Genomic DNA, 17,386 nt, shown 5'->3' with positions numbered 1-17,386 from the left:
CGGCTCTGCCTTCAGCACTGGGCTCCCGGCCAGCAGCCGCTGCTCTCTGTCCGCCCAGCTCTGAAGGCAATTCCTTTAAGAGTCAGAGCCCTACAATTACAATTACCATGAAATTTCAGTTTTAAATAGCTGGAAAAATCATGAAATTTATCCTATGCCTGGGAAATTGACCAAAATGGACCATGAATTTGGTAGGGCCCTAGCTATGAGCCATGTCTGCTTCAGAAAGACGAGGGCTCCTGCTCTCACTCCCCAACTCCTTGTCCAGGGACCCCTTAGGTCTCAGTTCCCGGTGACCCCTTCCAGTGCTTAGAGCTGGGGATTCAGACATGGGCTTCCTGGTTTCTGATCCTGGCCTTGCCCCTGACCTGCAGGCAAATAATTACCCCTCTCTGTGCCTCAGTTTCCCCAGCGCTGACATTAGGGTAATATTGACCTGACCCCCCGGGTGGGGGTGAGACCAAATTATTATTTCAAAGGTTGTAGTTGCAAAATGCTGCAGCTGTTTATTAGACACACAGAGTCATGCCAAGGGCCTTGGAGCCTGCGCTGCTGCTCTGGCCAGCACACCAGGTGCAGGCTTCCCCAGGAGCTACCAGCCAAGTCAAGTGGAGCCCAGTGCACCAGGCCTTGTCTTAGCCCACGTGTCTGTATGGTGAGATCATTAACTCTTCACCCTGGGCACAAGCGGCATTTGAGTAAGGTGGAAAGACAGCCGTCTGATGCTAGAACGGGGCCAAGGAACTGAAGCGTGCCAGCGGGTGCTATGCCTTAAGCTGCCGTGGCACTGGGGAAGCTGATCTCCAGCCCCGCTGCCCAGATGAGATGTCAAATTACAGGCGTGGGCACCGGAAGGTCTGTGGAATGAAGTGTGATGTTGGGGTAGGTGCCATTTCTTGAGGTGTTTTTTGTCATTCATCTCCCTACTTCCATACCCCTCCCATCACAACAGGGCCCCAGGTAGCTATGCTTTTATCCTCACCACCCCCTGGTTGTATTGTCTCCATTTTACAGATGGGGAAACTGAGTCACAGAAGGATTTATTTTTTCTTTTCCCCCAGTCATGCAGGGAGTCTGTTGCAGAGCTGAGAACTGAACTCAGCCCTCCTCAGTCCCATGCCTAGTCCAAAAGCAGCCTTCTCCCCTTGGGCAGCCTGTGTATTAGCACAGCGCTGGGGCTTGCCGTGTGCCGAGCACGAGGTGGGCGACGGGCAACGGCCGCTCAGTGAGGCCCAGGTGTGTGCTCTGCTGGGACTGGGGACATTAGGACAAAGAGGGCCACCCCCTGGGCTCCTTATGTCGGAGATGGCAGGTACCATTCTTGGGTCAGCTGGGAGGGAGCTGTCACCTTGCTGCAGGAAGCAGACTGGGGTGGGGGGAGTAGAGAGTCACCTCCCCCTCTGCTTGGACAGGGTATCGGAGGATGTGGTGGGTGAGAAGAAGGCATGAGCCGGCTGACCCTTTAGCCCCACTGCAGGACTGGGGAGATGGGGCCAGGTGTTGCTGAAGTGCTGTGGCTATGCAGTGTGGGGCCCCCACAGCCAGTCACTCGCATTCCAGGCCCTTAGGGCCAGCCCTGGCGGTTCCCTTAGGGGACTGTTATGGGGCAGCAATCTCCCAGTCTCAGGGTGGGTGGTTTCTTCTCCAGCACCTTTATTTGGGGCTCCTGGGCCCCACAGGCTCTTCCTGTATCCTCAGGTCCCTGAAGGGAAATGCATAGGAAGTGGAGGGCATAGGTCTGAGAAGGATTCGAGTCCGCACTCGCCCCAAAGTCAGACAGGTTATGTCTCTGGCCTGGCTGGGGGGAGAGCCAGCCCCACCCCTCTGCTTATTGGGCCCCACCTCCCCCTCATGGCTTGAAGCACTCCACAGGGTCGTTGGAGTCGGGGAGGACATTGCAGTTGATGGGCCAGACGATGCTGAGGAGCCTGAGGGCCTGCTGGCAACGCTGCTCCGCCGTCAGGCACACGGAGCGGCAGGGCTGCAGGACGCCCCCGTCCGGCGTGCACTTGGGCACGAAGAGGCTGCATATCAGCAGGTGCAGGTGCTGGTAGCAGGGGAGCTCCATCAGGACCTGCGGGGAGACAGGGAGGCAGTGAGCACCACAAGGCCTGGGGCACCGATGTTTGGGGGGCTGGCTTCCCCATTTATGGGTGCATTTCCCCTGGATACCCTATGCCCCCTCCTTCCACCCAAAGCAAATTCTCCACCCAGCCTGCTTGCTTCCCACTGGGTTTCCTTCCCACCCAGCTGACAAATCCCCGGCTGGGCAGAGCAGTCTCCCCCACGGCCTCCTGTGCTGGGCTCACCTTGTAGTCTCGGAGCATGGTGGCCGCTCCCTGCTGGTCTGGGATGGTCAGCCAGATGTTGGGGAAGGAGGTGGTGTTGTAGCTGAGGCCCAAGCACATCTCCACTTGGATCTGCTGGCAGGAGGACTCTGCAGGGGGGAGGGCAGGAGGAGGGCAGGTGATACAGGTGGCCGCTGTATCTGAGCTGGAGGGATGCACTGGCTAGGACTTGCAAAGAATGCTTGCAGGGTCCATGGGCTCCAAAATCTGGATCCCAGCCCGGCAGGTGCCTCAGAGTTGGCGGTCACATCAGTGTGTATGGACAGATGTTCCCTGAGTGCAGGACTGAGACCTACCAAACTCATTCCACTTGTGACCTGAACTGCCTGAGGGAAACAGGCGGATAAGGTTCCCCCACCCCATAAGCCAAGTGCTGGTCATTGCAGGAGCTGGGTTGAGCTAGGGGTTTCACTCACCAAAGGAGGGGGGTGAGACACTCGTGCAGTTGAATTCATCGCTCCCATCCGGGCAGTCGTGCCAGCCGTCACACACCAACTCCCGCGCCTGGCACTCCCCGTTGCTGCAGGAGAACTCCGAGGGGCTGCACGTTTCTTGGCGGATGAACGAGAAAGATGTCGGAATGAGCAGGTACTTGGCTGAGTACAGCAATGGGGCCTATATGCAATGGGCTGCCACGTAACTATAGTCACCATGGTGACCCTGCACTTGCAGAGCCAGCCGGGACACACGAGCAGTCAGCGACTGTTATTATAATGGGAAGGGGTGCCCACTCCAGTGTAACTACAATATAACCATGGCAGCAGGTGTGTTTCACACCCAGGGACCTACTTTCCGTGGCGTTCCGGGCACGGTAGGTGGCAAAAAACCCATCCTCCGCCACGCCCTCATCTGCCATGAACAGGACAGTCATGACGTGTCGTGAGGAGGTCAGGATGGGCGGCAGCTGGGAGCCACAGAACCTGCTGAGAGAGGAAATGTGATGGGAGCGAGGGAGCTGAGGAGTGGGGAAGAGAGACGGGGCAGGGGGAGGAGCGAGGTGGAGAAAAAGGGGCGAGTGAGACAGAGGGAAAAGAAGAGAGGAGCAGAGATGGGGAGGGGGATGGATGGTATGTGGGAAGTTGTGGCCATGCCAAATGCCTCTGGAGACCTTTGCCCTGTCCCTGTGCAGCCCATCTTCTTGCTGTGTGCAGAATAATGGCTAGCACCTTGGGAGGGCATTGCTGCCTAGTGGATAGAGCACTGGACTGGCACTTAGGAGTCCTGGGTGCCCTTTCCCAGCTGTGCCACCAGCCTGCCTTGGGCAAGTCACTTCCCTGCTGTGTGAAACGGAGAGGGTAAGACCGACCTGCTTCGTAGAGCGCCTGGAGATGTATGGCTGATGAGAGGCAGTTAGTGCTGGGTCTGGGAGGGGCAGGACCTGGGTCTCTCCAGTGCTGGGGAGGGGGGAATTCAGTTGGGTAGGAGAGAGGTGCCAGGTGGCTCTGCAAGGCAGCCCTGCTCAGGGAGTTCTGCCCCCCACCCCCTGGCCATTCCCTCAATCTCCTGCACCCAGCGGCAGACTGTTGAGCTGCAGGTGCCTGTACCTGCCCAAGAGGCTGGAGGCATCTGTGCCTGCACTGTCGTGCACCTCCACAAAGTCGAAGGTGCAGTCCTCCTGCCACTCCAGGCTGAAGTTGTGGAATTGCAGATCAATCACATGGCCCACGGGCACTGCGATCTGCCAGAGACACAGCTGGAAGAGACCGATGCCAGTGAGCCTGTGCCAGACACCCCTGTCAGTGCCTGGATGGGGAACTGCCAGCCAAGCACAGACTGGGTGGGATGGCGTGGGAATTATTTCATGATATTTTGTATGAAGCGTGTGTGTGCCTCAGTTTCCCCTATTTGGTGTATGGTTAAATAGGTGGTGGGAAAAGGTTGTTTCCTCTTTGCAGAGATCCCAAGATCTGGATATGTCTGACACCTCGCTGCCTGGGGCCCCGGGCCCATGGAGAGTCCCAGAAGACAACAGCCACTCCAACTGGATGGACATTGGGCACCTAGCAACTAACGACCATGGATGCCAGCAGGGGAACAAGGACAAAGGACGGAGGAGGGGCCGGGTGGGGTTGCTAAGTGGGGGGCTGCAGGAAGTGGCGGAGACGTTCCTGGACTGGGATTAAAAATGGGTCAGAGGGCTCTGGGCTGGATGCGGATGCTGTATGCTGTAACTTTCTGTTCCCTGTGTTAACCAAGGGCTCTCTACCCTGTGTTCCAGACATCTATTAAACCCTGTTGCTGTCACAGTTCTGGCTGAGTCACTGCAGTTTAAGGAAGGGGAGGGAATGCATGGATCCCTTTGGGTGCACACGGCTCCCGCAGGCGGACTCGCTGCAGGGAACTCACGGTGGGAAGCAGGGGTGCTGAAGGCTCTGAGGTTCAGTCCCTGAAGGCAGGGAAGCCAAGTGGCTCGCCCTAGCGAAAGAGTGTGACCTTAAGCGGGCTGGCACACTGGAGGGCTCCTCCCAGGGACTGTTCCAGAGCCACACAAAAGCACCGGACCTGATCCGTGACACTGGGCATTAAACCCCTGCCCACCTCTGGATGGGGGAGCTGCCAGGGTGGCCCAGACTGGGGCATTTCTGTCTCTCCCTGGTGTTTCTGGACACAATGGGGGGGCCATCCCTCTGGGGCTTGGACAGCACAGGCCAATCTGACCCACTCCACCTCCCCTGCCCTCCATAGCCCTGGTTCTCCTTTGTGGTGCCAACAGCTGCATGGCGGATGTTGGCCCTTGTCCTCTTGTGCCAGCTGGGCCACATGACACTCCTCCCTGTAGCCTCCATTGCTTAGCACTCTTGCTGCCTCCAGCCCCTGGCTCCTCCCTCACCTGCTGATGCGGGTACGGCTGGGGGTGGCTTGGGGTGGAGAACTGCCCCTCCAAGTTGGTCAACGACCCACCACATTCTGGAATGAGAGACACCATGGGGCTGGATCTCTGCTCTTCCCCAGCTGTGACTGGTGCATGCTGGTTGTTCTGCCTCCAGTCCTGTGACCCATGGGCTCTCCCCATTCCCTCCCGGACCGGACCAGCCCCCCCTCCCACTGCTGTCTGATTCAGTCCTGGCTTCCCAGGGCTCCCTGCACCCTGCAGCACCCAGGCAAGAACATTTCAGCCTGTCCCAGCTGAGGGATTTGCTCTGGCCCCACATAGTCTGTTAAAGCTCCCCCCACTCCACTCAGCCCCCAACACATGGACTTTTCCTCCCATGGCTCTGCCCATGCCCCTCAGTCTTGACCCACAGCATCCCCTGTTTTTCCAGTCCTGGACCCCATCCACTTCTGCTAATGCCCCTCAACTGTTACAGGCACCATCCCCCTGCTGTCCCAGGCCTGGGCTCCCACACTTCACCGGTGCCCTGTAAATCTGTCCTGTCTGCCAGCTCTGCCAATGTCCCTCAGTCCCGATCCCCAACACTCCATTGCAACTCCAGTACAGGGCCCCATCCAGCTCTGCTGCTGCCCTTCACGCTGCCCTGCTGGCCCAGGCCTGGCCCCCCATGGCCCAGCCCCTGCGTTGCCGAGCCGTGCCACAGGCCACCCGGCTGCCTGTACCTTTGTGTCTCGAGCTGCAGTTGGCTTCATCGCTCTTGTCTGTACAGTCATGGAAGCCGTCACAGACAAGGCCCAGGTGGATGCAGAGCCCCTGGTCGCAGAAAAACTCGTCCCAGGCACAGCTCTCTAGGACAGACAGACAGATGAAGAGGCGTGGCTGCTAAAAGCAGGAGCCCATGGCTGGGCGAGGGCCTATAAACCTGGCAATGCCCCTTTGTCAGCAGCTCCCTGCCCAGGGCCAGTGCCCCATCTCCTGTGGGTTTACAGTTCTGAAGACCAGAAGGGACTGCCCTGATCAGCTGTGTAACAGACCCCCCTCCTGCCCCCACACCCAAGGTGGGAGGCCCTATCCAAAGTGGGACCCCCTTCCCAGGCCAGGGCAAGCACCCCAAACCCTGTGCCCATCTGCACCTCATTTTGTGCAAGCCGAGTAAGAGACTCGGTAAGCTGCCCTTGGAAGCTCCGATAGGTGCCCAGGGCTCGAGGTGGTCCTGCATCAGAGGGCCCTTGCTGCCCTGGGATGGTGAAGCCCCAGGGGGTGGAGTGGTTGTGTGGGGCTGCACTCACTGTCGCTGGGCAGGATGGCACGGTAGTGGGCGGTGAACCCCAGAGCACCCACACTGTTGTCCGAGACGAAGGTGATGCGCAGCCGGTTGGAGTTGGTGTTGATTGTCGGGGGCGCCACGTCCCCACAAAACCTGCAGAGAGCAGCAAGTGGGTGCAACGGGTGCCCCTTGCCCCAGAGATCCTGGCAAGTGGGGCAGGGAGCAGAAGCAGGCACCTGCCCATTACTCCCTTGGGCCCATGTGGCTGGGACGGCCTGGATCCCATGGTGGTGGGGAGGCTGGATCTGCCAGGGTGCCCTCGGGGCAGCAGCAGAGCACAGAATAGCCCTATTGGGCTCCCTCCATTCTGTTCCTGCTGCGCTGCTGTAGGGGGAGGGACCCGCAGCCCCAGGGCAAGGGTCGCTTTCGGACTCATGGCTGGAGGCAGGAAGGGTGGACAAGTTTCTCTCTCACAGCTCTGTCAGTGCCCCTCAGTCCTAACCCAGAACCATCTGCCATGCCAGCCCTGGGACACCCTGTCCTCCGTCTCCCACCTCTGATAGTGCCCCTCAGTCCTGACTCACAGCCCCCTGCCATTCCAGCCCTGGGACATCCTTTGCCCCCCAGCTCTGCCAGTGCCCCTCAGTCCTGACCCAGAACCCTCCACCATACCACCCATGGGACACCTTGTCTCTCCCAGCCTCCTACCCACCTCTGCCAGTGCTCCTCAATCCTGACCCACGGCCCCCTGCATACCACCCCTGGGGCACCCTGTGTCCCCCAGCTCTGTCAGTGCCCCCAGTCCTGATTCACAGCCCTCTGCCATACCACCCCTGGGACACCCTGTGCTGCCCCCCAGCTCTGCCAGTACCCCTCCGTCCTGACCCATAGACCCACGGCCCCCTGCCATACCAGCCCTGGGACACCCTGGGTCCCCCAGCTCTGTCAGTGCCCCTCAGTCCTGACCCACAGCCTCCTGCACTGGGATCCTGTGATGGCATGTACAAAGTCTGCACTGGATAAGAAGGGGTTAAGCTCTGGGCCTAGGTGGAGGCACCTGCAAAGCCTGCCCAGCTGGAGGCAAGGTATAAAAGGGAGACAGAGGGGTATGGGCAGAGTCTGGAGCTGGGGAAATGCTACCAGTGCAGCCTTGACTAAGGCTGCAAATCAGAGACTGGAGAGACCCAGTGAGCAGGTCAGAAACTTTGTGGTTCTTTAGCTTCCTCTGGGGAGAGAGACTGTGGGTAGGAAGTGACCTGGAGTGTGGCTACTAAGCACCCCAAGGTGCAGAGCCTGGCTGCCCACCATAGGGCCCTGTATGGGAGCCTGGGGAAAAGGGTGGGCCTGGGGTCCCCCACCAACTCCAAAAGAAGGCACCCACAGGAGCCTTCTCCTTAGGGGAGAATCCAACTGGGGGAGCCCAGAGCCCAAGCCCCTGAAGCCAGGGGGGAAGCCCTGAAATCTGTGGGTGCTGGAAGACTTCTGTGACTGGTCTCTTTGGGGACCCCCCTAGAAGAAGTGGCTTGGTTTGTATGACCCAGAGAGGGTGTGTGGGGGGGATGAGCCACAGAAAAGAGACTGCTCCCTGCCCCCCAAGACAGAATTGTAACTGACAAAAGGATGTTGGGGAGGGAGACAGCCTGCTGCAGCCCTGCTTGAGTGCCAGGCAGCCCTGGGGGTGATGGGTGAGTGTCTCTTTTCTCCCACCCCTACTTACTGCTCTACCAACACACCTCCCCTGGACCTTCTGCAGGCCCAGCTAGGCCAGGGCCTGGCCTGAGCAGAGGCTGCTGCTTGCTTTGGCAAGCTGCCCACCCTGGCAGATGGGAATCCAGGGCCCTCTGCAATTGGCACCCCTGTGGCCCAAAAGCTGAGGATCTGGTGGCTGATCTGAGCATAGATGGGTGGAGATAGTGAGGGGCTGTGATTCACCCAGCCTGGCAGTGGGTCCCTACCTGGATGTCCCTCCCCAAGGGGAGCCACTAGCTGCCCCCAGCTCCTCGTACAGCTCCACCCGGTCGAAGAGGCACCACCTGGTGCCCTCCAGGCTGAGTGACTCAATCTTCAGTTGGATGGCCAGCCCGTCCTCCACCTGGATGCGCCAGATGCACAGGGTGTTGGGTGGGTAGGGGGCAGGGTACCTGGGGGAGCTGAGAGAGCCTTCGGGGCCCTGCAGGGTCCCCCCACAGGCTGCACAGGGAGACAAGAACATTGGAGAGGGATGGTTACATAGGCTGATTTAAGAAGGGGTTGTCTCCCCATATCACCCAGGAGTGGGGGAAGCTGTGGGCTGGGGCCCCCTTCATGCCCTCAGCCCAGGAGTGGGGGAAGCTGTGGGCTGGGGCCCCCTTCATGCCCTCAGCCCAGGAGTGGGGGAAGCTGTGGGGTGGGCAGCTCCTCTCTGTGCCCCCAGCCATCGGGCTCAATGCTTACCCTGGTCAAGGATGGGGATCCCCTCTGCTCTTAGCTGCTCTCCCCACTGCTCCGCCTTACTGGGATTAACATGGGGCTAGTCAGGGAGGTGAGGAGGCTGTGAATGCTCCCTGTGCTCTCCTCATACAATGGGGTCTTGGTTCGGAGTCTGATGCCCTCCTGCACTCAGCAGGGTGGGGGTAGGTCCCCTGGCCTGGGGAGAGGCTCTGTGCTAGGCCCCAGGTACTCACAGGGCTCCAGTGTAGTGGCTGGGGGTGGTGCGGTGGCCATGGGCTCGGTTGTACTCGTGGATGCCGTGATGGTGGCGGCGTGGTGCTGAGTGGATGCAGTCACAGAGGAGGGTCCAGCTGGGCGTGAGGACTGCAGCTCTGCTTCCACAGGGAGAGCCAGGAGCATGATCAGGTAGTGGAATGGGTGTGTCTGGACAGGGAGCTGGGACACTCATGAAGGGATCAGATGCTTAGGGGGGAGTCCCAGGCTGCAGCTGTCCCCTCTGCTTGGCACCCCAATCTTTCCAATGCACCCATCCATGTGGGGTGGGGGAATCGGAGCTAGGCATTTGGGGGCTGGGGGGTCTCACCACCCCAACCTCAGTGGATTTCAGGCTGTCAGTGATTCCAGCTGGAGGGCAGAGGAGGTGGGGCCAGGGTCTTGATGGGGTAGCAGGAGCTAACCCTTACTCCAGCCCCCAATGTGTGCTCCCAGTCACTGCCAGACCCTGGGGCTTTGCTGGTGTGTAAGGCTGGAGCTGGGTCTTGCTGCCTCCCCCCTCTCTGTTCCCGGCTGCTATCTGCCCCCTCTGCCCAGGTACTCACGGGAGATGATGATCCCCAGCAGCAAGGCGAGGAGCAGCAAGAGCAAGGAACTCATCAGTGCTACGCACAGCCAGGAGAAGGTGCAGTCGGGCCTGTGTTTCCTGCCCACCCTGCTCCAGAGCTGCTGGCCTGAGAGGCGAGCTGTGTGCACAGCGGGGGGTCACTGGTGAGCATGGTTGGGGTGGGGGGCTCCTTCCCAGAACCCTGGGGGAGAGGCCTATGGGGCACCAAGCCCTGCCAGTGCTAAGAACAGGGGGACAGGACTCCCAAGGCTGGAAGAACTGGTGAGGGGATCCAGTGGGGTACACATGGCTCTGGGTATGAGCACAGGACCCCTGCAGCCAAGGGAGCAATGCTTCCCTCCCTCTAGTGTCTTGGAATACCCTATATCCTGTACCTGGCAGCCAGTGGGTGCTGTGTTGGGTGGACCTGTGGGTCACTGTAAACCCACGAGCACCAGAGGGTGAGCAAAGGGCAGCTGGAGGGCAGACGGAGGACCAGCTCCTTGGGGTACGGAGAGTACAGGGTGCCCCAGCCTGCCAGTCAATACTCTGCACATGACCCCCTTGGGGAGGACCTGAGGGTCTGCTGGGCCCATCACCCCCAGGCAGAGGGGGCTCCCCTGCCTCTCCTCCCTGCTTTCCTCATGGGCTGCCCACTGGTGCTAGGGCCCCCAGGGGGCTGGTACCGAGGCCATCCCAGGGGGATCCAGCGCTGGTCCCGTTCTCCCACTCTGTCTGGTGAGGGGTAGGGGGTGCACAGCCAGCCCCCTCACTCTCGAAGATGGGATTGTAAAACTCCGTCTGCAAGACACAGAGCAGGTGGCCAAGGGGTTGGTGTGGTGGTGGGGGGCACATGGGTCAGAAGTGCAGTATGGGGCTGCAGGGAGGTGAAGGGTGCTTTGTGGTGGCTGGGGTGGGGGAGAGAACATGGGGCATGCTGGTCTGTTCATTAATGGGAGTCAGTACCCTGCTGGGGTGTGTGCAAGGGGGCCAGTGCTGGGAACAGGCACAGGTGACAGGAGGGGTCAGTGCTGGGGATCTGACACAGGAGGTATGGTGGGAGGGGGATGTGGGGGGTTTCCACCCCACACAAGGCAAAGCAGGTTAAATTAAGTCAATTAACCTATAGGCTGCCCCAGGAGCAGAGCCAGGGCTCAGTAAAGCTGAGTGGAAGATGATCTTCAGGTGGGGGAGTCTAAAGGGAAGAAGCTGAGAGCAGAAGGGGCTGCTGGTGATGCAGTTGCTCCGGGGGAGGGGAGTGTGGGCAGTAAATCAAGGCTGAGGAGTGCCTAGGAAGGAGTCCAGTGCAATAGTGCTGGGGACTGGGAGCAAGCAGACAGTGGCTGCTGGGTGTAGAGCTCCAGGGCTGGAGCCTGGGGTAGTGGGCAGGCCTGGCTCCCTTCCCTGCTGTTGGGAAAGTGGGATAGGGCCTGGCTTTGGTGCAGAAGGACTGTCTAGAAGGGCACTGGGACAGTGGATCCAGGTAGGGAGGACAGGACAGTGACCTGGCCAAGGGGCTGAGTCACAGAGGAAGCAGCAGGAGCCCTGGAGAGCAGGTGGAATGCAGCATGAGCAGCTGTCAGAGGGGGGAGCATCAGACCTGAAAGGAGTGAGACCCCAAGTAGGTGCCTCAATGGTGAGGTAAATCCCATGATGGGGGGTCAGTTCTAGGCACTGGGGGAGGGGACTGAGGGTGCCTGGTATTGAGGGTGAGCTGGGGAAGCACATGGCACTGAGGGGTCCAGGCTTGGAAGGTGATTGTCTGGCCCCAGGGGCAGGATGTGGCACCAGCAGCAGGAGCTCTGGGCCAGGTGGGTTAACTGCCAGACCCCATGTAGCTCCCTCCCCAGCGGCACCTGCCACCGCCCGTACCTTACTCTGCTCCAGCCTGTCAGGGCACAGTGTGATTTCAATGAAGTCCTTCATCGCTGGGGATGATTCCTGGCAGGATCTGGCTAGAATTGCTCCCCCGGTGCATTCCCTGCCCTCAGGATCTGGTGGGCCCTGGCCCCCTCCCATGGCCCCTCTGCCATCGGCATGTCGGCTCCTAATCACTGCTACAGTCCAAAGCTGCTTCCAAGGGCTGTGACGGGGTTTGATCCTTCACCAGAAACATCCACACGGCTCTCCTGGGGCACTGGGCAGAGGGCTGGGAGTCTAACCAAGGAAACTCAGCTCTGGGTGAGCTCAGTCTGCCTGCTGCGGGGAATGTAAATGGCCAGGCTGGTTGCTTTGGCTGGTACCAAACTTTGGAAGCCAAGGAATGGCTGTACAGGGCTCCAGGGGGAGGGAGCTGGGAAAGCAGCTTGGGAGTGAGAATTTTAAAAGCATTAAAAAACCAGCCCAAGCACCAACCTCTCTTCCCCCTTAATCCAACTCAGCTGAGGATGCTGAGGTCAAGTCCCCTGGCATGGCAAACAGGAGTCTTAAAGGGACAGCACTGTTCAGATGATGCAGTTGGATTGGTGCTCCCCAGGAGTTGAGGACCCTAGTGGCTCATGCAGCCAGATCTGGGATCCACAGAGGGGTCCCCCATCAAGTGGGTGAGATGACCTGCCTTGCTTCCCCTGCACTGTGTAGTGGTGCTGAGGGTTGGTAAATAGCAGTCATGTTCCACTCCAGAAGTGGCTACGTGGTGGTGGTAGAATGCACCCCTTTTCATACCCTATATGCCACTGCACAAAATAGGTCCTGTGAGGGATCCTTTGAAAACTAATAACTTAATTATCAAAGGGTAGCCATGTTAGTCTGGATCTGTAAAAGCAGCAAAGAATCCTGTGGCACCTTATAGACTAACAGACGTTTTGGAGCATGAGCTTTTGTGGGTGAATGCATCTGACAAAGTGGGTATTCACCCACAAAAGCTCATGCTCCAAAAGTCTGTTAGTCTATAAGGTGCCACAGGATTCTTTGCTGCTTTTAATAACTTACTGTAAAGTTACAAAATCCCCCTGTACAATGGGACATGTTCAAAATGTGACAGCCCTGCCTAGGCAAAGGTGTTAGTGGTCTGTCCTGAAGAAGGGAATGTTTACTTGTGTGCAAATTGAAGGAAGCAGGGTCCTCAAAACAGTAGGGGGAGGAGATGGCAGGAAACAGAACAATTTTTTCCCTCCTTGTTGGCTGAACTGTAAGGAGCATGAAGCCTCTTTCCCACCAGACTCCATATTGCCTTCCTTACAGCTTGCATAAACTTTGCTTGGAGGGTAACCTTCAGCAGGACCCACTCCTAAGGTTCCCTGGACTAGAAAAGGACAGAACCCCAAGCCATCTCTTTTGCCTAAGACCAAGGCACCTGCACCTTTGGGCCTCTGGTAGGGAGCCTGACACAGGAGAGGGACAGTCTCCATCTTGCTGGAAGGCTGGGGGTGAGACCATCTCAAAACAAGCTTTGAACCAAAATTTGCTAGACTCTTAGACTTTCAGATGTGTGTTCACTCTTCTTTGCTTGTAGCTAATTTGACCTCTTGCACTCGAATTCATGTAATCCTACCTTTTTTGTTTGGTTTTTAATCAAAAACAATCCAGTGCTGTGTGTAAACCCAGCTGTGGCTTTAATGCCAATTAAAGCAACAAACTGAATGTTGACTTCTTATAGGGGCAATAAATGTGAAGATCTTAACTGGCCAGGAGAGGGCTGGGCAGTGCAGTGGTAGAAGCTGGGACTGGGAGTGCAGTGAGGTCACCCTGAGAGTAGTAACCAAGGCTGCTGAAAGCCAGTGTGGCTGGACCAGGCTGCAGCTATGAAAGGACACTTGTGGTGTGACTAGGAGTCTTGTTGGGAGCTACAGCAGCAAAGTTGTGAGGCACTCGGGGTTACAGGGCAAGTGGTGACCCAATCCCTCACTGGTCTGGACTGCACCCCAGAATGTGACAGTAAGGTAGGCTTATGTAGTACCTTCCTTAGGAGCATCTCTGAGCCCCTGGCTTACATTGCTTTATGAAGCCTCTGCCATCCTTGAGATGTACAGAGCAGTGTCTATGGAATTTTCTGTCATTTTATTTAGCCAAGGTGTGCCTCAGTTTCCTCTTTATTTTGCATGATTACTGGGGTTGGGGGAGACTGTGTCTCAGGGCAGGTTAAGAGCTAGGCATCAACCATGCTTATGTCTGTCAGAACCTGAATGGGTCCTTAAAGGACTGGCAGAGGCTGACCCCCTATCGATGGAGAATCTGAGAGGACAGTGGCAAACCCTGTCACCAGGACATGGACACCTTGCAACCAATGCCCCAGAGGGAGATGATTTCCCCACCTCTCTGCAGGGAAGCTGAGCAGAATCCCCGAGCTCAAGAACCGAGGAGTGGGAAGGTGTGAAGGAGGGGGAATAAAGTCTGTTGGAAGGCATCTGGGTGCTCACCAGGGATCTGAGGAAGGAGATGACAGTGCTTGAAAAAGGGGGTTCACTGCAGCTTGGCTGGGCTCTAGGCTAACCTGAAGGACCTTGGAGACTGCGCTAACCTAAGGACTTTCTGTGCTGTGTTCCAGATGACTAACAAACCTACTGTTTTGACGATGATACTTGAGTCATTGCAAAGGCAGAGTGAGGGGTCTCAAAGTCAATCCAGGAGCATCTCTCAATTGGACTGGATGAACAGTGCTCTTGCTGTGGAACAGGAGTGCTGGTGCACCAGACAGTCAGTTGAAGGAGGGGATGAGGCTGCAAGGCCTATGCTCTGCAGGATAAGTGAGACCCCTTGGGGGTCTGTACCTCAAAGGGGTTCCACCTAGAGACTGTTCCAAAGTGGGGGTGGAGCACAGATGGAGCTGTCAGTAGGTCAGTGCTTTTATCCCTGCATTGCAGAGGGTAAACTGAGGCATACAAGAACGTGTTAGCCCCTGTAAAAACCAAGATTTTTCTTGTTGGTTCCCCACCCCCCACGATGATGCAGTTAGGAGTAGCACTCTCCTAGGAAACTAGTGCCTCCAAAGGCACTTTTGAAAACAGGACATCTGCTCCTAAGTCACTTGCATGCTTTTGAACGTGATTTTCCTAGCAGCCATCACTGGGGCATCTGTGCCCCTGCTTTGCCCAAGGTAATGCAGCCAGTTGGTGTCCTAGCCAGAAGCAGAACCCACCAGTTCCAGGTCCTAGCCCTCCTCGGTTGCAGTGGCATTAGTGGGTGGGAATTTAAGTCTGCCTCTTTTTATGCTTGTCAGTGATGGGTGCTGCCTGGAACCCAGCTGCAGGGTCAAGGGCATCCTATGACAGAGTGCCTGAGTATGGAGATGGGAGAGACCCAAGACCATGGGAGAGAGCCCCAGGTCCAAGACCTGATCCTGGCCCTTAAGCTGCTCATTTGCTCCCCTGGACAGAGGTCCTCTTAGAGGCTCAGTGTGGAGCACCCATGAGGTCCCTAGCAACGACCCCACCTGTGGCCTGGAGGCAGCAGGGCTGTCACTGTGCCGGGGGTTTCAGGACTGCACTTCAGTGGGTTTGTTAGGGATGAATGTTGGGCATGGGGGAGGAGCCTGGTTCTCCAGCCTCACAGCAGCTGCAGGGTCGGAAGCTGCTGGTGCACATTCTTTTGCTCCCTCCAGGGGTGAGGGGAGCTCTGTGTCCAGGCATCTGGCCTGTCTCCTATACCTGCTTGCTGTGGTGGCAGTTACTCTCTATAAAGCTACCACAGCCCCTGAACGAAGGGCATTACTGATGCCACCAGTGTCACACAGGCCTGCACGGAGGGGGGCTGGAGCTGGGTGTGGGGTGAGCTAATTCCCCTGGCTGGGTTTACGGTTGGCTGGGCTGGGCGCAGCATTTCCCTGGTGCCAGGGCCCAGCCAGTCACATTCCTGCAGCCCCTCAAGCTGAAGCTGTTTCTCAGTTACTAAGCAGTGGAGAAAAGGCTCATTGTTAGGAGCTTTGGGGAGAGCTGAGCTGAAGGGGGAGAGTCCCAAGCCTAGGGCGTGTTAACGGATGGCAAGGAGGAGGGGGGCTCACAGTGAAGGGCTTTGCCATGGGCCTGGCTCTCTGCTTCTCGAGCCAGCCCTGGGTCCCTTTTGCAGTGGCTAGGGGTGTCCTAGCTCCCATTCTGTTTCATGCTGCCCAAGCAGGCTCCAGGGGTGCTGCAGGAGAAATGCGCTGCCTGCATTGGTCCCAGCTTAAACATTGGTCCCAGCTTGGTGTAGACCCTGCTCTGGGGGACAAGGGGAATTTCACAAGCCCTCTGGGCGGCCAAGCTGTGCCTCTGCACAGAGCATGGCTCTATGTAGCCCCGTGCCAACACTGAGTAGCCAGTGGCAGCAGGAATCCCCTAGCTGGCTGGGCTAACCTGGCCCTGCAGCAGTTTTCCTCAGCTTATGCGCTGGAGCTGCAGCCTTGGTGTGGGATGAATGCAGCCTGTCCTGCAGCGTTAGTTGGGGGGCGCATAGCAAGGCAAAGCCCCGGGGTGGTGATCAAGATCAAATTTATTCCTGTACAAGTGTCCCTTGTACTTTAGTCTTCTGCTCCCCCCTCATCTTGCTTACACAGTAAACAAGCGCTAAGTAAAACAGCAATACTGCTCTGCTCAGCCTCCCTCCAGCTGCAGGCTGGGCTGCTCCCAGAGCTGGAGATCCTGACCCTTCCCCTGCAGCAGCGGCGCTCAGCCCCAGCCATGTCGAAAGGGGCGCTGGATGAGCAGTGGGAAAATGTCCCTTTCAATCTTAGTGTCAGTCCTCTTAGAGCTGTTCTGGGGGCAGGGTGCAAAGTGGGGGTGAGGGGAGCAGGGGCCTTGGCAAAGTGGCCAGGACACCCCAACGGTGCTGTCAAGAACAGGCAAGTGGCCCCATTCAACGTACTGGTTGGGGTATCTCCGAGCGTGCCTGGGGGCTGCTTGGCCATGGGGTCTGGTGGGGTTTTCCCCCCTTGCAGCCAGATGCTCTGACTGTGGCTGAGGGGAAGAGGAGGAAAAGAATAAATTAGAGAGAAGACTGAAAAGGCCATGGAGATTCCCTGGCAAGGCCAGTGAGGCTGGCTTCATGCCTCTGTGGGAGGGAGAGGCTGCTGCTCACCATCCTCTGGTGCTCAAAGATCCCCCCCACAAAAGCTGGTTCCCAGAAAGCTGCAGGCCCCCTATGACAGAGGCTGGGCATGCCACAGAGGGTTATGGGAACATTAGTTCAGCTCACTGCTCCCAAAAGGTTTTAAGGCACGGTTGTACAGCTGGCCAGTAAACCACCCAAAGCGAATCTCTCTCCCATCCCCCATGCTCCTAGCAAGGAAGGCCCCTGTGGTCACTGCGGACTGAGAAAAGTCAATTACAGATGAACTCAAGACTGTCCCCCAAAGCGCTGAGCGATCGAACAGTCACTCTGGGACCTGTCCTGGGATCTGTGTGTACCGCCGGGCGTCATCCGTGCAAACCCGGTCATAGCCTGGCCAGGGAGTTTCAAATCAATCATTTACTTCCACGACTGCTCCATGGGCAGAGCCGCCAGCCAAGCTGCCACAGGCTCTTGGAGAAGGGCGGTGGCTATTAGTCTGGTTCAGAGGAGCAGCCCCTGGCTGCAGGGAGCAGGGTGGGGCCGGGCCAGAGAGCAGGCGCGGTGTTTCCATAGTGCAATTCCAGGCAGGGTTCCCAAGCAGCAGGCTCCAAATGGTGTGATTGCACCAGGACGAGACGTAGGCACTCCTGGGTCCCCAAACCCCACTCATCTCTGCCCCAGGGTGGGGAGGGGGTGGCTGCTTGGAGTTAACGGGACAGGCAGGC

At 57.9% G+C, this 17,386-nt stretch overlaps 2 protein-coding genes across 5 annotated transcripts in view; one reads left to right on the top strand and one right to left on the bottom strand.

The window, feature by feature from the left end:
* RNF26 (ring finger protein 26) overlaps positions 1 to 4,594 on the top strand; it is a 32,378-nt gene extending 27,784 nt beyond the window's left edge. For 2 of the 4 annotated variants that reach the window (XR_007769227.1, XR_007769224.1), the window contains exons 5-6: positions 2,735 to 2,936; positions 4,244 to 4,594. The gene's annotated coding sequence lies outside the window, so the exon portion shown is untranslated. The remainder of the gene's footprint in view (positions 1 to 2,734; positions 2,937 to 4,243) is intronic. The other 2 variants (XR_007769225.1, XR_007769226.1) reach the window with 2 other exon arrangements.
* MFRP (membrane frizzled-related protein) lies at positions 1,535 to 11,906 on the bottom strand. Its single transcript, XM_050922073.1, has 13 exons — positions 11,571 to 11,906; positions 10,385 to 10,499; positions 9,697 to 9,837; positions 9,112 to 9,249; positions 8,404 to 8,638; positions 6,471 to 6,601; positions 5,904 to 6,029; positions 5,179 to 5,255; positions 3,893 to 4,041; positions 3,138 to 3,268; positions 2,765 to 2,899; positions 2,310 to 2,437; positions 1,535 to 2,074 (listed from the first exon to the last, which is right to left on the bottom strand). The coding sequence occupies exons 1-13, from the start codon at positions 11,715 to 11,717 to the stop codon at positions 1,850 to 1,852; spliced, it is 1,878 nt and encodes a 625-aa protein (XP_050778030.1). The 5' UTR covers positions 11,718 to 11,906; the 3' UTR covers positions 1,535 to 1,849.
* Positions 11,907 to 17,386: the final 5,480 nt, after the last annotated feature.

This window comes from Gopherus flavomarginatus, chromosome 13, assembly GCF_025201925.1.
Source record: "Gopherus flavomarginatus isolate rGopFla2 chromosome 13, rGopFla2.mat.asm, whole genome shotgun sequence".
NCBI lineage: Eukaryota > Metazoa > Chordata > Testudines > Testudinidae > Gopherus > Gopherus flavomarginatus.
This window is presented reverse-complemented; position numbering and strand designations above follow the sequence as displayed.

Excerpts from the sequence above, each read along its gene's own strand:
- MFRP (XM_050922073.1), bottom strand. The coding sequence starts at position 11,717 with ATGGGAGGGGGCCAGGGCCCACCAGATCCTGAGGGCAGGGAATGCACC. Across the intron at positions 9,250-9,696 it reads GCTGGGGATCATCATCTCCC|AGCTGCAGTCCTCACGCCCA; the intron begins GTGAGTACCTGG and ends CTGTGGAAGCAG. Across the intron at positions 3,269-3,892 it reads GCCTCCAGCCTCTTGGGCAG|GTTCTGTGGCTCCCAGCTGC; the intron begins GTACAGGCACCT and ends CTCTCTCAGCAG.